Source organism: Orcinus orca, chromosome 9 (genome assembly GCF_937001465.1).
Source record: "Orcinus orca chromosome 9, mOrcOrc1.1, whole genome shotgun sequence".
Lineage (NCBI taxonomy): Eukaryota > Metazoa > Chordata > Mammalia > Artiodactyla > Delphinidae > Orcinus > Orcinus orca.
Genome location: NC_064567.1, coordinates 6212085 through 6232386, shown reverse-complemented (window position 1 = coordinate 6232386; position 20302 = coordinate 6212085). Strand labels below are relative to the sequence as shown.

General features: G+C 49.2%; 2 protein-coding genes across 2 annotated transcripts in view; one reads left to right on the top strand and one right to left on the bottom strand.

The window, feature by feature from the left end:
* TMEM176B (transmembrane protein 176B) overlaps nt 1-20302 on the bottom strand; it is a 179031-nt gene that overhangs the window by 26918 nt on the left and 131811 nt on the right. The gene's annotated exons all lie outside the window — the stretch shown is intronic.
* On the top strand, nt 6852-11667 carry AOC1 (amine oxidase copper containing 1). Its single transcript, XM_033408233.2, has 4 exons — nt 6852-8809; nt 9634-9919; nt 10274-10406; nt 10625-11667. Exons 1-4 carry the CDS (start codon nt 7231-7233, stop codon nt 10892-10894), a joined length of 2268 nt encoding a protein of 755 aa, XP_033264124.1. The 5' UTR covers nt 6852-7230; the 3' UTR covers nt 10895-11667.

The window sequence follows — 20302 nt, the reverse complement described above, 5'->3', positions numbered from 1 at the left end:
CAGTCGGGCACAGCTCCTGCGGCACTTATTCTGTGCTACCCTGTAACATTTTTATCTTTCTATGAACATTTTTTGTACTCCTTCAAAAAAAACAGTGAAATGCGCACTTGTACGCCCTCCCTCCCTGCCTGCACAAAAGTAAGCGGTGGCCTCACCATCCTTCATCCTCCGGGAGTGAGCCCTGCAGGGGTACCTGCTCCCGAGGCTGTTTCTACCCTGCGATGCAACTACCTTGTGCCCGCGTCCTGGGGATGGCGCTCCAGAACGACTGTGTCATCGCATCCCCTCCCTCAAGCATATTTCCCTACGTCTCTGCCAACACTTGGCGTCATCCAGCTTTCTCATTTCTGCCAGAAATGGGTATAAAATTATCTCTCATTGTTGAAGAATTTGCACTGTTCTAAAACCACTACATTTGGGCACCTTTTCACGTGCCCTTGCGCCCTTTAGGCTTCCCCTTCTGTAAGTTACCCTGAGATTCTTCACTCGTGTTTCCGTTGGGATGACTTCCTCATTCTGGTTGATTTTTTAGGAGTTTTGTGTGTGTTTCTAGATATTAGTCCCTCTCGATATTTTTTAAAAAACAGCTTTCTTAAGATAGCATCCTCTTACTACACAATTCACCCATCAAGTAAATAATCGGATGGATTTTAGTATATTCACAGATATATACAACCCTCACCACAGTCAATTTGAGAACATTTTCATCAGTTCAAAAAGAAACCCCACATCCATTTGGTATCACCACCTGCACAACCTCCCCTCCTCAGCCTGAAGCAACCACTAATCTACTTTCTGTCTCTATAGGTTTGCCTGTTCTGAATTCTTCATTTAAATGGAATCATATAATAGGTGGTCTTTCTTAACTGACTTCTTTCATTTCACATGTTTGTTGTTTTGGGTTTTTTGTTTTTTGCGGTACGCGGGCCTCTCTCTGTTGTGGCCTCTCCCGTTGTGGAGCACAGGCTCCGGACGCGCAGGCTCAGCGGCCATGGCTCACGGGCCCAGCCGCTCCGCGGCATGCGGATCTTCCCAGACCGGGGCACGAACCCGTGTCCCCTGCATCGTCAGGCGGACTCTCAACCACTGCGCCACCAGGGAAGCCCCATTTCACATGTTTTAAGATTCATTCATACTGTAGCATGTATCAGTACTTCATTTCTTTTGAATGCAGAATAGCATTCCATCGTGTGGATACAGCACATTTTGTTTATCCATTCATTAGTTGATGGACATTGGGCTGTTCCCACCTTTTGGCTATTATGAATAACGCTGCTATGAACATCCATATACAAGTTTCTGTGTGAGCATATGTTTTCATTTCTCATTCACTGAAGAGTGGAATTTCCGGACATACGGTAACTCTATGTTTAATCATTTGAGGAGCTGCCAGCCTGTTTTCCGAAGTGGCTGCACCGTTCACATTCCTGAGGACTCTGTAGAGGGTTCTGATTTCTCCACATCCTAACCAGCACTTGTTATCTGACGTTCTGATTTCTGAAATTGCAAACAAGTATCGGGTTGATTAACAGTTTTCTCCTTCTTTCATCTAGCTGTCAGTAAATACTGAAATGACTTGCAAGAAGCAGGAAGATAATGATGAGAAAGACAAAAGGCATGTAATAATAAAAGAATAAGCCGTCAGGAATCGGTGAGCAAGGGAATTGTGTAGCTTGGTTCTCCCAAGCCACACAATGTTCCTGACTGTTCTTTCCCTTTGACCAAGAGCATCCTCTCTGCCCAGTTTTGCCCTTGCCATCTAACTAAGCCACTCTAGTACTATCTCCCCTCCTGGCACGGGTACCTGCCCCATCCCACCCGCACTTCCCTTTCCCTTTTCCCTTCTCTGGGCCGCAGCCTCAGCCCTCCTGATAGACTTTCTTCCCAGCCAACTCCTCCCTCCTTCCTGAATCCTGTCAGGGTCTCAGAGATGGCTAATATGACTTCTTCTGGAGTCTCAGCTCAGTGGCTTCTCTCTCCCAAACTACTCTGTCTCTGATTCTCCATTTACACATGGGTTAAATTCTCTGGTTTTTGTTTTGGTGTCCGTCTCTACCAGCTTCTGCCTCCGTCCGTATATCTGCTTCAGGTGAGACTACTTGCTGGTAAATTTCTCCTCTTCCTTATCTCCGGCCTCTGAAACTCACCACCTACTTTAACGGACCTTGGCACAGCACAGATCATAACAGAGGAAATACAGACAACTCCTGCGAAAGGTGTCCCTGCAGAAGGAGGATGATAGGGAAGCAGATCTAGGGCACAGGTGTTGTTGGGGAGAACAGAAGTGAACCCAGCTGCTAAAGTGGTGAAGGACTGGGCAGTTTCCAAACTTGGGTACTTGGGGTAACAGGCACCTTTTGGGCTGCAGCCACCAGAGCCCCGTGCACTTCCTTGTACCACTGCCCTTGCCCATGGTGGAGCTCCTGAGCTGTAGGTCACCACCTTGGTCAGCACATGCCTCACCCTGTCCCTCCCTCCAGGGCGGGACCAGTAGAGCCATAAAGCTCAAGGAGTCAGAGACAAAGTCTGGCAGCAGAGGTGAGTCCAGAGCAGAGCACACAGGTATGTACTGATGGGGTATCCGGGGAGAGTCAAGCAGGGGTTGACTGGGAAGGAGGGAAGCAAGGGAAGATGGACATGGAGTGAAGGGTCAAGAGAAACAAGACACAGCCCAGAAGGTGTCACTCCAGGGCACAAGCCGCCCGGGGGCAAGATGGGAAATGTGCCGCGAGGAGGCGGCTTCTGTCCTTCGGGTGCTGGAGACGAGCAGTGGGGAGGAGAGGGTGCGTTTCACATCTCCCAGCGTGGAGGTCTCACTGGCCACTAAGTTCTCCCTTCTCCCATGGCTTCATTGTCCACCTCACCCACTGCCCATTTGGACATTGGACAAGAGGATGGTCCTGGGAAAGGGAAAGGTTAAAGGAATCGCCAAGTTCGGCTTAAAGGACCGCAGGTCTCTTCCTCACCTCCCTCCTTAGCGGAGCAGAAAGCAATCTGGGGATAAGAAGTGTTGATGAAAACTCAGTTAACTACCAAGTTAAGAAGGAAAAAGGAGAATTTGATGCAAGTCAAACTGAGGATTAGAACTCAGGGAGCAGATTCTCAGGAAGCTCTGAGAGCTGCTCTGCCAGTTAGAAGTGGAAGGCACAGTCACATACATTTTCAAGACAAAAGGATCATACATCAAAATGCCATATTGACATTTTACATAAAGTTCGCCAAGGATGCACAGTCCAGGTAAACACACAGGGAGCAAAGCCGCAAGTCACCATGACCCCCTGCAGAGCTGGGAAAGAACACTCTTCTTATAAGCGGTTACATTGCTAGCATCAGAAGAAAGGGGGAAAATTGATCTTTACGGTCCAGCAGGCACTCCCATCTTTGAGGAGCTCTGGTTAATGTGTAACGCAGATGCACCTTGCATTTTAAGGAGGGAAGGAGGGAGGCCCAAACAAACACAGAGAGAGAATTCTATGTTTAAGTTTTTCTTGCCCTACCTTAAAATGTAAATTTTATTTCATTATTTCCCCCCTTTAAGATCATTAATCTTTCAGTAGAAAGCATTTGGTGAGCAAATATTTGGTCCCCCAAGGCCAGGATGGCTGCTTATCTGCTCTGGATCCACCATGTCCCCCAATGCCCTGTCTTAACAGCCCAGTTCTTTCTTTCCTTTAAGGGGATTAGGCTAGTAGAATGCTTGGCATGGACTGATAGGCAACTCTAGGTTGTCCGATAAGACTTATGCCAACTTTACTCTGTATGTGAATTGTGCGTGCCCACTATTTTATATAGAGCTATAGATATGATCAGTAGTTTCAAGTCATTTAGACATCGGTATTTTAGGTGGAGTTTTGAATATACATCGAGAGGCACAAGAGATTATTACTCTCTAAATGACATAGAACACAATCAACATGGCCAGCAACAATAGCAAAGTCAGAAGCAGAGATTTAAGCTATGAGTCCCCAGAACTGAACCATTTATTCAAGATTTCATTTAGACTAGAAAGGGAATTCCCCAGGGCAGAAATCTGATTTCTTATGTGAGTCATTAGAAGGTTATATTAAAGGACTCATCTGGTATGAGCAGAACGCTGTCTGGATTATAGCGTAAGTTTTCCCCTGCAAAGCAGTTTTAAAAATCAAGCGTCGTTTCATTTTTCAACAGCACTTTCTCATCATAGAAACTTCAGAACTGAGTAAACTAATGGAATGTAGTAAACCAATATGGAGGTATAGGCCGATGGGGAGACTTTTTATAGATGAGAGAAACATCTGAAAAGTCAGTGACAGTTATGTGGGGTTATCTCGGCCTCGTGTGGACTTAGGAATTGGATGACAAATCCAACAGCAGCTAAATTGCCCCTAGTAACTATATTCTGTGACAGTGTCATTAAAGAGTTCTCTTCCTGTCCTAAACTTTGGGGCAAAAACATAGCTAGAAATAAAACAATAACTTTTTGATAGAGAGACAGACTTTTGGTAAACAGTACAATTGAACCGGGAGGATGGGTCTTACAGGCCTGGTTTCGACGCTTGCTACTGTTGTCATCTTCTTCTCATCCTAGCTTGGTGATGCTCGCCTTAGTTGAAGCCAGAAACAGGGATCCAAGTCCATTCAAGTGGAGGGGTCTTTTTAAGATGAGAGGTGTGAGTCCATGAATTAGTGTCTTTCAGTTTGGCTGTGCATGGATTAGTTAATAATACTGATACTTGATAAGGTTCTTTCCATCGTGGCTGCAAAGAATCTTTTATCTGATGTCCTTTCCAACAAACAAAATCTCTAGGTTGTAATCCACGATCCTTTGCACCTCCTGGGAGCTTGCTGTAAAAGTAGTTACCGATTTTTTTAATTGTCTCAGTAAGTCCCTGTCAATAATACAATATATTTCCTCTGCACCACTATGGGTGAAGTTTTCCAAAATATTGTTTTCCCCAGAAAAACCTTTTTTCAGACACCCAGCAGGTTAAAGAATGTACATGTTGGAGTAATAGCCATTGGGCTTCAAAAGACACTATAGGTTTCATTTTGTTTTATCAGGTCTAAACCATATTTGTGTGGAGGGGTCAAAATTCCCCCTTTTTGTTGCCATATCTGTTTCTCTCCTTTAGAGGTGATTTCTGGAGCCTGTAGAAAGAAATCTTTTATTGAGTTAGCAGGGTTAGCGGACAGCAGTGGACATTCCGGAGGCTGGACAGGACGAATATTAAAGCTGCCCATTTGGCGGCAGCAGCCGCAAGCTGGTTTCCTTTAGCTTCTGCAGCGTCAGATTTGGCATGCCGTGTTGTTTTCCTAATTGCTAACTGTTTGGGCAGTTGTATAATGATTAATAACTCTTCAACCTGTTTTCTATTCTTTTTAAGTTGTCCTGAAGAGGTTTAAAACCTCACTGTTTTCACAGCATTCCAAAGTTGTATGCCACTCCAAAAGCATAGCAACTGTCGGTATAAATATTTGTTACCTGGGCTTCCCTGGTGGCGCAGTGGTTGAGAGTCCACCTGCCGATGCAGGGAACGCGTGTTCATGCCCTGGTCCGGGAAAATCCCACATGCCGAGGAGCGGCTGGGCCCGTGAGCCATGGCCGCTGAGCCTGCGCGTCCGGAGCCTGTGCTCCGCAACGGGAGAGGCCACAACAGTGAGAGGCCCGCGTACCGCAAAAAAAAAAAAAAAAAAAAAAAATTGTTACCTGGGCTTAGCTAGTTGACAAGCTAGAGATAAGGCAGTTAACTTGGCTTGTTGTGCTGACTTTGTTTCTGGTAAAAAAAAGTTTTCAATTATGTCCATTGTGGACGTTATTGCATACCTGGCTCGGCAATGTCCCGTTCATCCCGTAAGTAGGACCCATCTATAAATTAAATTAGGTCAGCTTTATCGATAGCAGCTTCTTATAAGTCATTCCTGGGAACAAGAAGATAATGTGTTAACAAGATACGGTCATGGTTGTTTTCTTCCTGTGCTTCTGGAAGCAAAGTTGCAAGGTTAATGCTATTACATCAAACCAAGGTAGAATTAGGAGCAGAAAGCAACAACTTCATAAGTTAGCTGGCTTACAGAATTGTGCTGAGTGTGGTGAGAGTTTAAAAGAGACTCAGCTGAGTGTATGACATAAATAGTTAAAGGAGACCCTATTACTATTTCTTCAGTAGCCTTACGAGAGAGCTGGTTCCGAAATAACCCTCATACCAGGTGGAAGTCCTTTTGCTACCGAGTTTAACTTAGTTTTGGAGCATAAAGCAAGTCATCTACAGGCATTTTTGTAAAAGCATCAGGTTAAAACAATAACTGTCTATAAATGACAAAAGACTTAAGAAGCATGGTTAGGGCTTCCCTGGGGGCGCAGTGGTTGAGAGTCCGCCTGCCGATGCAGGGAACGCGGGTTCGTGCCCCGGTCCGGGAAGATCCCACATGCCGCGGAGCGGCTGGGCCCGTGAGCCATGGTCGCTGAGCCTGCGCGTCCGGAGCCTGTGCTCTGCAGCGGGAGAGGCCGCAACAGTGAGAGGCCCGCGTACCGCAAAATAAAAATAAATAAAACAAAAAGCTCGCACTTCTTGAGTGCTTCCCAGGAGGCAGGCTTTGTTCTAAACACTTTATCCTTATTGTCCAACCGATTTTTCCATTTATTTCCATTTCACCGTTGGGTGAGTGGAGGCCCAGAGAGTTTAAGCAAGGAGCCCAAGGCCACACAGCTGTTCCCAATGGTGAGATGTACTAGCACTCGAAACCTGGCAGCCTGGCTCCAGAGCCACATCTTTGAACTTCTACACTAAATTTCAGATTTTATCTACATAAAAAATATCGTGTTGTATCAAAAATGCAGTTTTGCCGTCAACACCCATGGCACAATAGGCATTTTGTGGGATTTGAGGGGCACTGTGAATCTCCGAGTGACCTAAAGCTGGAGAGATAAGAGCTGTCCCGCAGATAACGCACAGAGAAGGGGAAAAGGAGTTTGCACAAGTAAGAAAATCTACGGGACTAAAAGAGGTTTACGGACCAGGGAGGAGACAGCAGAATTAAAGTCGATGGACAGCAGAGACCAGAGCAGTGTTGGGAGCTGCGTGCGTCCCCTGCTGCCACTGAGGGCTGCCTCGAGCTGGGCGGGGACGAGCCAGGAAGTGAGTCTGTGGGAAAAACACGAGGCCAAGGGATATCGTAGTCCAAGACCCGACCTGGTGGAAACCCATTTCCTCCCATAAAACTAAGTTCATCTATTCCACTGCATTCCAGACCATGGGGCGGAAGACCCTGGCCCTCGGCTGGGCGGGTGCTGCCATCCTGGTGCTACAGACATTGGCCGCGGCAGAGGGCTCCCCACGGACCCCGGGCAACAAGGGCAGGGTGTTTGCGGACCTGAGCGCCCAAGAGCTGAAGGCCGTGCACGGCTTCCTTTGGTCCCAGAAGGAGCTGAGGCTGCAGCCAGCCAGCACGTTGACCATGGCCAAGAACTCCGTGTTCCTCATTGAGATGCTGCTGCCCAAGAAGCAACACGTGCTGAAATTTCTGGATAAAGGCCGCCGGGCTCCCGTTCGGGAAGCGCGCGCTGTCATCTTCTTCGGAGCCCAGGAGCATCCCAACATCACCGAGTTTGCTGTGGGACCACTGCCCAGGCCCCATTACATGCGACACCTGCCCCACAAGCCCGGGCACCAGGCCTCCTGGGCCTCCAGGCCCATGTCCAAGGCAGAGTATAGCCTCCTGAGCCACACCCTGGAGGAGGCCAGCAAACCCCTGCACCAGTTTTTCCGTCACACCACGGGCTTCACGTTTGGAAACTGCCACGAGCGGTGCCTGACGTTCACAGACGTGGCGCCCCGTGGCCTGGCCTCCGGCCAGCGCCGCTCTTGGTTCATCCTGCAGCGCCATATGGAAGGCTACTTCCTGCACCCCACGGGGCTGGAGCTCCTGGTGGATCACGCAAGCACGAACCCCCAAGACTGGACGGTGGAGCAGGTCTGGTACAACGGGAAGTTCTACCGCAGCCCCGCAGAGCTGGCTCAGAAGTATGACGACGGAGAGGTGGATGCAGTAGTCCTGGAAGACCCGCTCGCCAAGGACAAGGATGGAGAGAACCTACCAGAGGCAGCCCTCTTCTCCTTCTACCAGCCACGTGGGGACTTCGCCATCACCAAGAACGGCCCCCGCCTGGTGCAGCCCGAGGGCCCCCGCTACAGCCTGGAGGACAACACTGTGCTCTACGGGGGCTGGAGCTTCGCCTTCCGGCTGCGCTCGTCCTCAGGGCTGCAGGTCCTGGACGTGCACTTCGGAGGTGAGCGTATAGCCTACGAGGTGAGCGTGCAGGAGGCCGTGGCGCTGTACGGAGGACACACGCCCGCGGGCATGCAGACCAAGTACATAGACGTCGGCTGGGGCTTGGGCAGCGTCACTCATGAGCTGGCCCCTGGCATCGACTGCCCGGAGACGGCCACCTTCCTGGATGCCCTCCACTACTACGACGCCGACGGTCCTGTCCTCTACCCTCGAGCCCTCTGTCTCTTCGAGATGCCTACGGGGGTGCCCATCCGGCGGCATTTCAACTCCAACTTCAGCGACGGCTTCAACTTCTACGCGGGCCTCAAGGGCCAGGTGCTCGTGCTGAGGACCACTTCGACGGTCTACAATTATGACTATATCTGGGACTTCATCTTCTACCCCAATGGGGTGATGGAGGCCAAGATGCACGCCACCGGCTATGTCCATGCCACCTTCTACACCCCCGAGGGGCTGCGCCACGGGACCCGCCTGCACACACACCTGCTTGGCAACCTGCACACCCACCTAGTGCATTACCGCGTTGACCTGGACGTGGCAGGTAGGACTCGGGCTCGGAACCACCCTCCGGGCCAAATGTCCACATCAGAGCAATAACTTACACTCGTGGGAGATGGTGCTTAGACCCCCCCTGGAAGCGCAATACCAGGAGAGTTTACCCAGCCTGCATGCGTGGAACCTGCAGTGCTAGAAACCCGTGTGCCCCTGCAAAATGGTGAACGTGAATAGTGCCAGCTGTTCCCCTGGTGCTGCATTGACCCCTAGGGGGACGGACCGGAGAGAAAGGCGTGCACAGGGCGGGGGAGGTGATAATGCCCAGTGGTGCTTTGAGTGGATGCGGTGACGTCGGGAATACTCCTCGTGTCTCCTGAGTTAGTGGTGTCACCTTAAAAGATGTCATGGGCGTAATGACAGGATGTGGCCTGACATCAAATCACATGTTAGAAGAGCCCCCCGTGACCAGGTGGGCGGCTTCTTCTCACTCCGCCCCTCTTGCCCCTGGGCCCAGCGGGCACTGACATAGTCTCTTCCCCTGGGGAAAGGCCAGCTGCCCTTTGCTGGGACCAAGGCATAGTCTCTTCCCCTGGGGAAAGGTCAGCTGCCCTTTGCTGGGGCCAAGGCCTCAGCAAACAGACACAGAGCTCTGCTCTCAAGAGGAACTGTGCAGAGTGGCGGTGGAATCACTGCAGCCGCCGTGCCCGACTCAGCTGTCTGCTAGTTCCTCGGTCCCTTCCCTCCACCACCGTCTGGCTCAGTGCACGCCCCGGATACCCTCTCCACTCCCGTGGTTTGTTGCTGGGTGTGGTCGGGAAGGAGGGCCCAGGGCGGAGCGCTTGACTCTCCTCCTTCCCTGCACACACGCAGGCACGAAGAATAGCTTCCAGACCCTGCACATGAAGCTAGAAAACATTACCAACCCCTGGAGCCCGAGACACCGCCTGGTCCAGCCGACTCTCCAGGAGACGAAGTTCTCCCGGGAGCGTCAGGCGGCCTTCCTCTTCAGACAGACTCTGCCCAAGTACCTGCTCTTTACCAGCCCCAAGAAGAACCCCTGGGGCCACAAGCGCAGCTACCGACTGCAGATCCACTCCATGGCCGACCAAGTGCTGCCCCCGGGCTGGCAGGAGGAACGGGCTGTCACCTGGGCCAGGTGAGGGAGGCCCAGGAGGCCGGGAGGGCGGGAGGTTCTTCTCGGTGTCCCTGTGTTTCCCTGTGTCCGTGTGCGTCTGTGTTTCTGTCCAGGAGATTCTGAGTCTATGCTGTGGTATGTCTGGGCGTGTGTGTGTACGTGTGCACTTGTGTACGATCTTGGTCACATGGCTCTGTTTTGGGGGGAAAGTACAGAGCCCCTGCGGAGCCCTGGAGCCTCTGTTGACAGTGCGTCTGGCTGACTCCCGGGGATGATCCCGCAGCTGAGCGAAGGCAGTAACTTTCCCCCATCATCGACCCTGAAGATGTTCCCTGGGAGCCGCTGGAGGCTACCTTCCTCTCTCTGCCCGGACAGGTATCCCCTGGCAGTGACCAAATACCGGGAGTCGGAGCTACGCAGCAGCAGCGTCTACAACCAGAACGACCCCTGGGACCCGCCTGTGGTCTTTGAGGAGTTTCTTCACAACAATGAGAACATTGAAGATGAGGTACCAGCTCTGCCCTTTCCAGCCCCACCCTGAGACCAGATCCCCGCTCAGTCCCAAGATCTGTGCCCGGTCCCAGGATGGTGAGGGCCGGCCTGCTGCTTGGGGAGCAAGCTCGGTGGTCACAGGATTTGCCCCTTCCTTAAACATGGGGCTTAGGGGGGTTGCCCACCCCTTCCCCTCTGAACATCCTCAGCACCGCCCACCCCTCTCTCCTGTAGGACCTGGTGGCCTGGGTCACAGTGGGCTTCCTGCACATCCCCCACTCCGAGGACATCCCCAACACGGCCACGCCCGGGAACTCCGTGGGCTTCCTGCTCCGGCCCTTCAACTTCTTCCCAGAGGACCCGTCCCTGGCGTCCAGAGACCTCGTGGTCGTGAGGCCTCTGGAAAATGGCTCCACCTATGTCCAGCGCTGGATCCCTGAGGAGGACGGGGGCTGCTTGATGCCTCCCCCTTTTAGCTACAATGGAACCTACAGGCCTGTGTGAAGGCCCCCTCCCCCCACTAACTCCCACCTGAAGCCCGAGTGGCCCCCTTACCCCAAGCACAGACAGTAAACCCCCTCAGGCCTCAGCTCCTATGCTGCCTCCTGCAGAAGGCGTAGCAGATGAGGCCATACACCAGGCCGGGCGTGCGGCACACACACCGATGAGAAACACAGGCCTTGGCCTCCACCCCAGAGAAGACCTCCATCACTAAGGCGAGGACACTCACTGAAATACTAGTTGACCTATCAGATCAGTTTGGAGAATCTGAGGCTGACGGCTCCCTCTCGGGGGGCTGTGGGGGACCCTTCTGGGTGGCTGACAGGCATGCAATAGTGCAACCACAGGAAGACACTATGGAATAATCGAGCAAAATTGCCAACACCTTTACCCTTTGACACACTGATCCAACTTCTCAGAGTTATCCTGGAGATCTACCTACAAACAGAGGAAGAATAGATGTACACAGTAATCCACTGCAGTACTGTTTGTCCTGGCAGAGCCTGGAGACGACCCAAACGTCCTTCTACAGGAGAGAGCCTATAGATCTGAATAAACTACGGAGTGTCCACACAGTGCCAGTTTAGGTGATTGTAAAAGAAACGAATGAACAGGGGCATTCTCTAGACTGATGGGGAAAGATCTTCAGGATACACTAAGTAAGAAAATAGGTATAGAACAATATAGAGATAGCATGCTAATCTTCCTGTAAGAGAGCAATATATGTATTCATAAAAACCCAAGAAAAATACACATGATTCTAATATAAATGGTTACCTATTGTCTTCGTCCATTCAAGCTGCTGTAACAAAATACCGTAGTCTGGGGGGCTTTTAAACAGCAAAAGTTTATTGCTCACAGTTCTGGAGGCTGCAAGTCCAGGATCAGGGTACCAGCAAGGTCACGTGAGGGGCTTCTTCTGGGTCAAAGACCTGTGACTTTTCGGTACATCCTCCCATGGCAGAGGGGTGAGGGGTCTTCCGGGGTCTCTTTTATAAGAAGATTAATCGATTCGTGAGGGCTCCGCCTTCATGACTTAAGCACCTCCCAAAGGCCCCACCTCCTAACACCATCACATTGGACATTAGCGGGGACACAGGCGTTGAAACCACAGCACTGAAGACACAGGGAGAAACGGGATGGCTGAGGCAGGGAAGGGAGAAGAGATGCTCCATTTGGCTGGGTTTCTTTGTGGGCTTTTTTTTTTGAGTGAAGAGAGCCTGAAGGGACCCACAGTGGGGCGGGCAGGGTGGTGGGGAGGGGCGGGGTCTCCTCCCTCCCTCTGGAGGTCGAGGGAGCCTCCAAGTGTCCCGGCCACAGCGCAGTCCCAGGTCGGTGGGTCCCCAGGTGCTATCACCCCCCACCCCAGTGCTATGTTGTTTTTATCTTTTAATCATGGGAACATATTACCTACTCAAAATAATAAAATCTAAGTTTTAAAAGAAAAAGAGAAGGAGGGAGGAAGGAAGGAACTCTTATTGCTGATTAACGGGATAAAGCAGCTGGCCAGGATGGACGGATAGACAGACTCAACCCCCCACAAAGATTTCCACATTCTAACGTCCCTGGGACCTGGGAATACGTCACCTTACACGGCAAAAGGAAGGCGTTCTGCAGGTGTGATTAAGGTAAGGATCCTGAGATGGGAAATTCTCCAGGTGGCTCGATATCATCACAAGGATTTCTCAGCGTAAATCTTCTATATTGTTCTTGGGTCTGGGGTGGGTTTTTTCCTTCTGAGGGTCCTTCCCGGTAAGAGAGAGACAGGGGGTCAGAGAGGAGAGAAGCTGCCACACTGCTGGCTCTGAAGTCGGGGAAGGCGCAACAAACCAGGGGTGTCGGTGGAAAAGGCAAGGACGTGGATTTTCCCCAAGAGCCTTTATTAGCAACACAGCCCTGCAGACTCTAGACGGTAAGAGAATAAACGTGTTGCTTGAAGCCACTAAGCCTATGGCAGCTTATGTATGGCAGCGATCGGAACCAATACAACAGGTGTGGATTTCCACCCGGACGACTGTGGCTGGAAGGAAGCAGAACAAGCGAATCCTCCGCTGCCCCCTCACCACCACCTATGTGTCCCCGTCTCTGCTCGGAGCTCAGTCACCCAAGCGAGCCCAGGACCAGGATCTGCCGACTGGGAACCAGGGCACACAGGGGGAGGGGGCCGAGTCCTGGCTTTGTGACTGGATGTTAATTATACAGATTCCAACCTTTCCCCCAAGACAGAAGATCGTAATTGGTTTAAGGGGACCCAGATGAGAGCAGGTTAGAAACCAGAGGACAAGGGGCTCCTTCACATGCGTTTTGTTGTGTGTGTGGGACTGTTGCATCCCCACCCACACTGGGGGCAGCTTGAAGACCAAAACCCATCCCTCACTTACCTCTGTGTCTCTTCATAGCAGGTCTGATGGTGTTCTGCATTCAGTGGGCCCCAGTGGTGCTTGCTGAGTGGCTGAGTCACCAACAGCCTAAGAAATGCAAACTCCAGATACACCTACTCCTCGTGTCCTCTTCCCCCCACCCTGTTCTTGTTCCCTGGCCCTAATAATTTGGGCCATTTCCCTGGCTACAGCACCACCTCCCCACCTAATGAGACAGCAAGAAAACCTGAGTGTCACACCTAAAAAGGCAGCCCCAAGCACCCCAGAGTCTTCACCTCCCCCTCGTGCAGGCTCTAGACCCCTGGTGGTCCTTGCAGGCAAGCACTTTTCAACCTCCTTGCTTTGTGTGATAATACCACCTGTGTGATAACTGGCCTGCTCTTTTGAATTGCACGATTCCCTGTCCTGGGGCCACTTGAGCGCCACATCCCATAATCTGGAATTTCTAATGGATGAAACCAGGATAAATCTGATAAAAACGAAAACATACCAAGTGTAGATGTTGGATCCAAGGATTTGGCTAGAAAGTTAAAAGGACGCCTACCAGGGAACTCCCCAGTGGTCCAGTGGTTAAGACTCTGCACTTTCATCGCTGAGGTCACAGGTTTGACCCCCGTTCAGGGAACTAAGATCCCACAAGCTGTGCAGTGCAGCCAAAAAAAAAAAAAAAAAAAAAGACACCTACCAAACCCACAGGCTAGGGCATTCAAGGGTTGGTTTGCAAAAGTCACAGTATCCCCATCAATGCCTGAGAATTGATTCCGTGTTACAGTTACCCACTGCCACGTAACAAACTGCCCCAATTTAGTGGCATAAAATAACAAGTATTTTATTATGCTCCCAAACTCTGTGGAACAGGGATTCAGACAGGACACACCAGGGACGGCTTGTCTCTGCTCCATGATGTCTGGGGCCTCAGCAGGGAGGGCTCAAAAGCTGAGAGTATCTCAGAAGACGAGGAGGAACATCTGGAATCTTCTTCCCTTATGTGTCTGGCACCTGGGCTGGGATGACTCAAAGGCTATGCTCAGGAGGGACTATAGACGGAGCACTTATGCATGGCCTCTCCACGTGGCTTGGGCTTCCTCACAGCATGGTGGTCTCAGAGTAACCAAACTTCTTAGGTGGAGACAGGGCTTCAAGAGTGGGTGTTCTAGCAAACAAGAAGGAAACTGCATGCTTCTTATGACCGAGCTTCAGACGTCACATGACTTCACTTCTGCCATACTCTACTGGTCGGTGAAGTCACCAACTCCCCCAAATTGAAGGGAAGAAAACATAGACCCCACATCTCAATGAGAGGAGCATTTATTCGTATATAATTTTTGTAATCTTGAAAAATGTTTAATTATCCAAAACTAGAAATTCTAATATATGACAAAATAAAACTCAAGACTGGGAAATATCAAAAGGGACAAAGAGATATGTCATACCTATATATAAAAAAGGATACTGGAGGGAATCCCCTGGTGGTCCAGTGGTTAGGACTCAGCGCTTTCACTGCTGTGACCTGGGTTCAATCCCTGGTGGGGAGCTAAGATTCCACAAGCCTTGCAGAGTGGCCAAAAAAACATTTTTTTTAAAAAAGGACACTGGATGCATATCAACTAATCGTAATGTATGAATCTTATTAGGATCCTAATCTGAGCAAAGAGAATCAAAATATTCATGAGACAATTGGGAAATTTGAACACTCATTGGATATTTAACGCTACTAAGAAATTATTATAAATTTTTTAGGAGTGATGATGGTATTGTGGTTATGTTTTAATAAGAATTCCTTACCTTTTATAGATAGGTGCTAACGTATTTACTAATAAAATGATATGATGTCTGTCACTTACTTCAAAATAATCAAGTAGAAGGGCTGTGGAAGAGTCCATGGGGTACAAATGAAATGAGATTAACCACACGTTGTTGAACCTGGATTCAGGAGGGTTTGTTTTATTCTTTTCTCTACTTCCGTGTATGCTTGAAAGAGGATGATACACCTTGATAAAAGAAACAAGAGATGAAGGAGATACACCATGTGTGCACCTAACAAGATTATCTCAAGTGCAGGAAGAAAACATACTTAGTACATAACTCAGAAACTGACAGGTCAAGCAGATGAAAACTAAGCAGAGATATAGATTATCTGAATAATACATTTAATAAGTTCAAACGTATATATTGATATAAACCTCTACACTCTACTTGAAAGTTGCTAGGAGGGTAATTCTTTTTTTTTTTTATTTTTTTATTTTTGGCTGTGTTGGGTCTTCGTTTCTGTGCGAGGGCTTTCTCTAGTTGCGGCGAGCGGGGGCCGCGGTGCGCTTGCCTCTCACTGTCGCGGCCTCTCCTGTTGCGGAGCACAGGCTCCAGACGTGCAGGCTCAGTAGTTGTGGCTCACGGGCCTAGTTGTTCCGTGGCATGTGGGATCTTCCCAGACCAGGGCTCGAACCCATGTCCCCTGCATTGGCAGGCAGATTCTCAACCACTGCGCCACCGGGGAAGCCCCGAGGGTAATTCTTAAAAGCTCTCATCACGAGAAAAGAAAATGTAACTATGTGAGGTGATGGAAGTTAACTGGGCTTGTTGTGGTGACATTTTGCAATACGTACATGTATCAAATCATTATGTGGTACAGCTAAAACTCATACAATGTTATATGTCAATTATATCTCAATAAAACTGGTGAAAATTTAAAATAAGAAAATAAAATGATATGGCATGAGCAAATATGTGATGGGGATATTTCACCAAGTCTCAACTTCCTACACGCAAAAGCTGGATCATAAGAACAAAACACTGCATCTGTGTAATTCAGCAATTACTATTTTACTAAAAATAAGGAAGACCCGACCCAGGAAAGAGAGAAAAGCATTATTTTGAAATCTGCGGCGCCGCATCACCATATTTTATAAGAATACATACGAAATCAAGGGTATATGTCAAATTTAAAAATAAAGGGGGCTCAGGCTGTCCCTACGCTTCTTCTCCTCACCATCTTCATGCCCTCCTTTCGCCAAGGCTTCCCAGGCGCTGAAGACCGGTTCCTTCTGGACTCCGCATCTTTGCTCCTTTGGGGAGAAAGAGCTGAGATTTCGCGGCGCCGCCGCAGGTTGGGCGCTAGGTGGCGCCGCTGCGCTTCTGCGCCCACCCACACCCTCCCTCCCATCCCCGCCACGACGCCGCCCCGAGCCCGAGATCCCCTCCAGACCCGAGGCTCCTCCGCAGTCCTGCTGTATGCACCACTGGGTCCAAATTCAGCGTCCAGACAGGTGCACCTGGGGAGGCCTGGGAGTGATGGCAGGCTACAGAGTGGCCAGACGCCTGCCTTCCTGCAGGGAGTGTCTTCTCCAAAACCCAGCATTCACGTCTTATTGCATATTATTCACTTCCCTTACTCCTTCCTGCCCCCTCCTCGGGGCCCGTTTCTCCTCCAGGACCTCTAAGAATGTGCCTTCAGCTTATGTTTCCAAACCTCCTGGGTTGTCTCAGGCCGCCTACTGGCTCCATTCTGAGTCGGGAGAGCAAGCAACACGTTTGCCAGAAAGAGCACCGCCAAAAACTACAACAGGCCTCTTATTATCAAGGAAAGAAGCACCGGGTTGTTGCATTAGTGGGTTACTTTAATTCTGTAGATTAGTCTCACCTTGTCTGTAGGTGAAGTAACAGAACCATCTCCAACTCGCGAAAGCACGAATGGAGAACGTACTGCCGGCACGCAGGGCTGTCTCTACGTAACTGGCCGTAATAGAGAGGGCATTTGGGCTGGCCGTGAACTAATTCTGGAATCCTGGTACCACATGCGCATTATCCACCTCCCGGTCCAGGGAGGATAACCAGGGGCAGGCAGGGATCACAGCAGTGGCTTTAAGAAGTGACAGGCTCCACTCTTTGGCAGCCTTCCAAGGTGTGCAGCCAGGCTCCTGGCCGACCCGACTTGGCCATCAAGCTGAGTAGGTTAACAAGGGACAAAGAAATGTAGAGAGTGCAAGCTAGAGGAGAAGCCTGCTTCCTCCTGGGCCGCCACCTTCCCCAACCTTCTTTTCTGTTTTCAAGGAGACATGGGAAAAAATAAGCCCATGGGTGTGGTTGGTTCTCCCTTCCCTCCCCCCATGCCTCGGAATGAAGGGCTAGTGCCGTTTCCACCTGGGAGATGGGCCAACGCTGCCCATTCCTGTTCTACCTGATCATCTATGGAAACTGGGGCGGGAGGGGGTGGACAGCAGACCAGCACACCTGTCATCTTTCTCTCCTCCCTTCCACACCTGCATCCAGCTGGTGGGAAAACCTGAGACAGTTTGGGGTGAGAGGAGACTCACGGAACAGCCCTCCACTCTCTGCTGTAGTCTCCCCTACAGAGATTGGGGCCACCCCCAGTTAACAGTTCGTGTGAGCTCGCTTGCCTTTGCTCCTGCTTGCCTACCCCTAACCCCAGGACTCCAGTGGGGCAGGTTCATTCCGGGTTCCCTGGTGCCCAAGGAATGTGAATTAAGCAAACAAAGTTTCACATTGTGCTTAATATTCCAGAAAACTGTCTGAATACCTTTTATTTTTCCAGCAGTAAGGAGGTAAATCTTTTTTTTTTTTTTTACTGTATGGTTTTATTTATATGTGGAATCTAAAAAACAAATGCACAAAACAGAGTTACAGGTACAGAGGACAAACAGGTGTTTGCCAGAGGGGAGGGCAGCAGGCAGAAGAAAGAAAGAAGTGAGGGAGATTAAGAGATACAAACTTCCATTTGCAAAATAAATGAGTCATGGGTAAGAAATGCACCCTATAGGGAATAGTTAATAACTATGTGATATCTTTGTAGGATGACATATCCGTAACTAGACTTATGGTGGTGATTGGTTTGAAATGTATAGAAGTATCAAATTGCTGTTATGTAACAGAAACTAACATAATGTTGTAGGTCAATTACACTTCAAAAACAGACAAACGGGGCTCCCCTGGTGGCACAGTGGTTGAGAGTCCGCCTGCCGATGCAGGGGACACGGGTTCGTGCCCCGGTCCGGGAGGATCCCACATGCCGCGGAGCGGCTGGGCCCATGAGCCATGGCTGCTGAGCCTGCGCGTCCGGAGCCTGTGCTCCGCAACGGGAGAGGCCACAACAGTGAGAGGCCCGCGCACCGCAAAAAAAAAAAAAAAAAAAAAAAGACATAGAAAAATAGATGAGATTTGTGGTTACCAGGGGCAGGGGATGAGAAAAAGGGAGATTGTGTGAAGGCTGTCACAAGGTACAAACTTATAAGATCAATAAGTACTAGTGATGTAATGTACAACATGATAAAAATATAATTAACACTGCTCTACATTATACATGAAATTTGCTAGGAGGGAAAATTCTAAGTTCTCATCACAAGAAAAAAATTTTTTTTTTTTTTTGGTACACGGGCCTCTCACTGTTGTGGCCCCTCCCATTGCGGAGCACAGGCTCCGGACGCTCAGGCTCAGCGGCCATGGCTCACGGGCCCAGCTGCTCCGTGGCATGTGGGATCTTCCCGGGCCGGGGCACGAACCCGCGCCCCCCGCATCGTCAGGCGGACTCCCAACCACTGCGCCACCAGGGAAGCCCCACAAGAAAAAAATTTTTAATTTCTTTAATTTTGCATCTATATGAGACGACAGATGTTCACTAAACTTATCATGAATCATGCTTCAAACCTTAAACTTACACAGTACTTTATGTCAGTTATATCTCAATAAAACTGGAAGAAAAAAATAAAGTTCATAATTGTAGTTTAAAACCATTATTCCAATTAGCCAAATATGTTTCAAGGTTTAAGGAGGTAAATCTTAAACCTTTCATCTTAACACCATTAAGACAAGTTTGTTATAGGATTTGGACAAAGCACTTTTATAACAACTGATCCAATATTTAAAACATCAACAGTTTTTGTCCTAGCCATTGTTTTTTAATTTTTGAGATTATCTGAACATTGTTTCAAAGCTTTGAAACTACTAAAAGACAAAAGATGGTGAATGTCTGTAAAAGGAAAAGGAAGGTAACAAATCTTTTAGCATTGGGGGCAAATCTAATCTTCTTACACACGAAGGGTTACAGTTCAGTAGAAAATACCTTCTTGCAAAGAGGAGCCAGGAAATGTATTTGCTTTGAAACTTTTTACTTTTAACCTTCAATCTTCCTGAGGAAGCTGTTCACTGTGCTTAAAACAAAACAAAAACAAAAGACAAACAAAAACTTCTTTTAACTTCTGATCATAGCTTCCTTGAGTTAAGAGGAGTGTCTTTAACATTAGCTGATATACTTATTAATGGCATCCCACATCTGAACATCATCTCTAACACCTGGAATATTCTATGATTAACTCATAAGTTAACAAAACAAAACTCACAGAAAGAAAGAAAGAAGGAAGGAAGAAAAAGAAGAGATCCACTTTCAAAATGGTGGTGTGAGGAGCTCTGCAAACCTCCTCCGGAGCAAAACACTCATAACTGGTAAAAAATATATTTAATTGTATTTTTTAAGCATTTAAAGTCTCTGGGACCTCAGTTCCTCTTGCCTCAGTTTGCTTGTAGGTCAGAGATTTCATGCTGGGAGCAGCAAGCTGAGAAGACCAGAGCTATTGCTTCCACCCAAAGCCCCACCTTGTAAAGCAGGGGCGTCACTAGAGAAGGAAGCCACTGTCTCTGCCCCCAGCTCTGAAGCAGTGGTTCAAATTGTGCCATGGAAAGAGAAGGCCATAAGAATAGAGAGCTATGATGTGAAAGAAAGAAAGAGAGAAAGGGAGGGGGGAGGGAGGATGGAAGGGAGGGAAAGAAAGAAAGAAGGAGAGAGAGGAAGAAAGAAAGAGAAAGAGAGAAGGAGAGAAGAAAGAAAGAAAGAAAAGAAAAGAAAGAGAGAGAAAGAAAGGAAGTAAGAAAGGGAGGAGGGAGGGAGGGAGGAAGGAAGGGAGGGAAAGAAAGAGAGAGAGGGAGAGAAAGGAAGGAAGGAAGAAAGGGAGGGGGAGGGAAGGAGGGAAAGAAAGAAAGAAGGAGAGAGAGGAAGAAAGAAAGAGAAAGAGAGAAAGAAAGA

Excerpts from the sequence above, each read along its gene's own strand:
- AOC1 (XM_033408233.2), top strand. The coding sequence starts at position 7,231 with ATGGGGCGGAAGACCCTGGCCCTCGGCTGGGCGGGTGCTGCCATCCTG. Across the intron at positions 8,810-9,633 it reads CGTTGACCTGGACGTGGCAG|GCACGAAGAATAGCTTCCAG; the intron begins GTAGGACTCGGG and ends GCACACACGCAG. Across the intron at positions 9,920-10,273 it reads CGGGCTGTCACCTGGGCCAG|GTATCCCCTGGCAGTGACCA; the intron begins GTGAGGGAGGCC and ends CTGCCCGGACAG.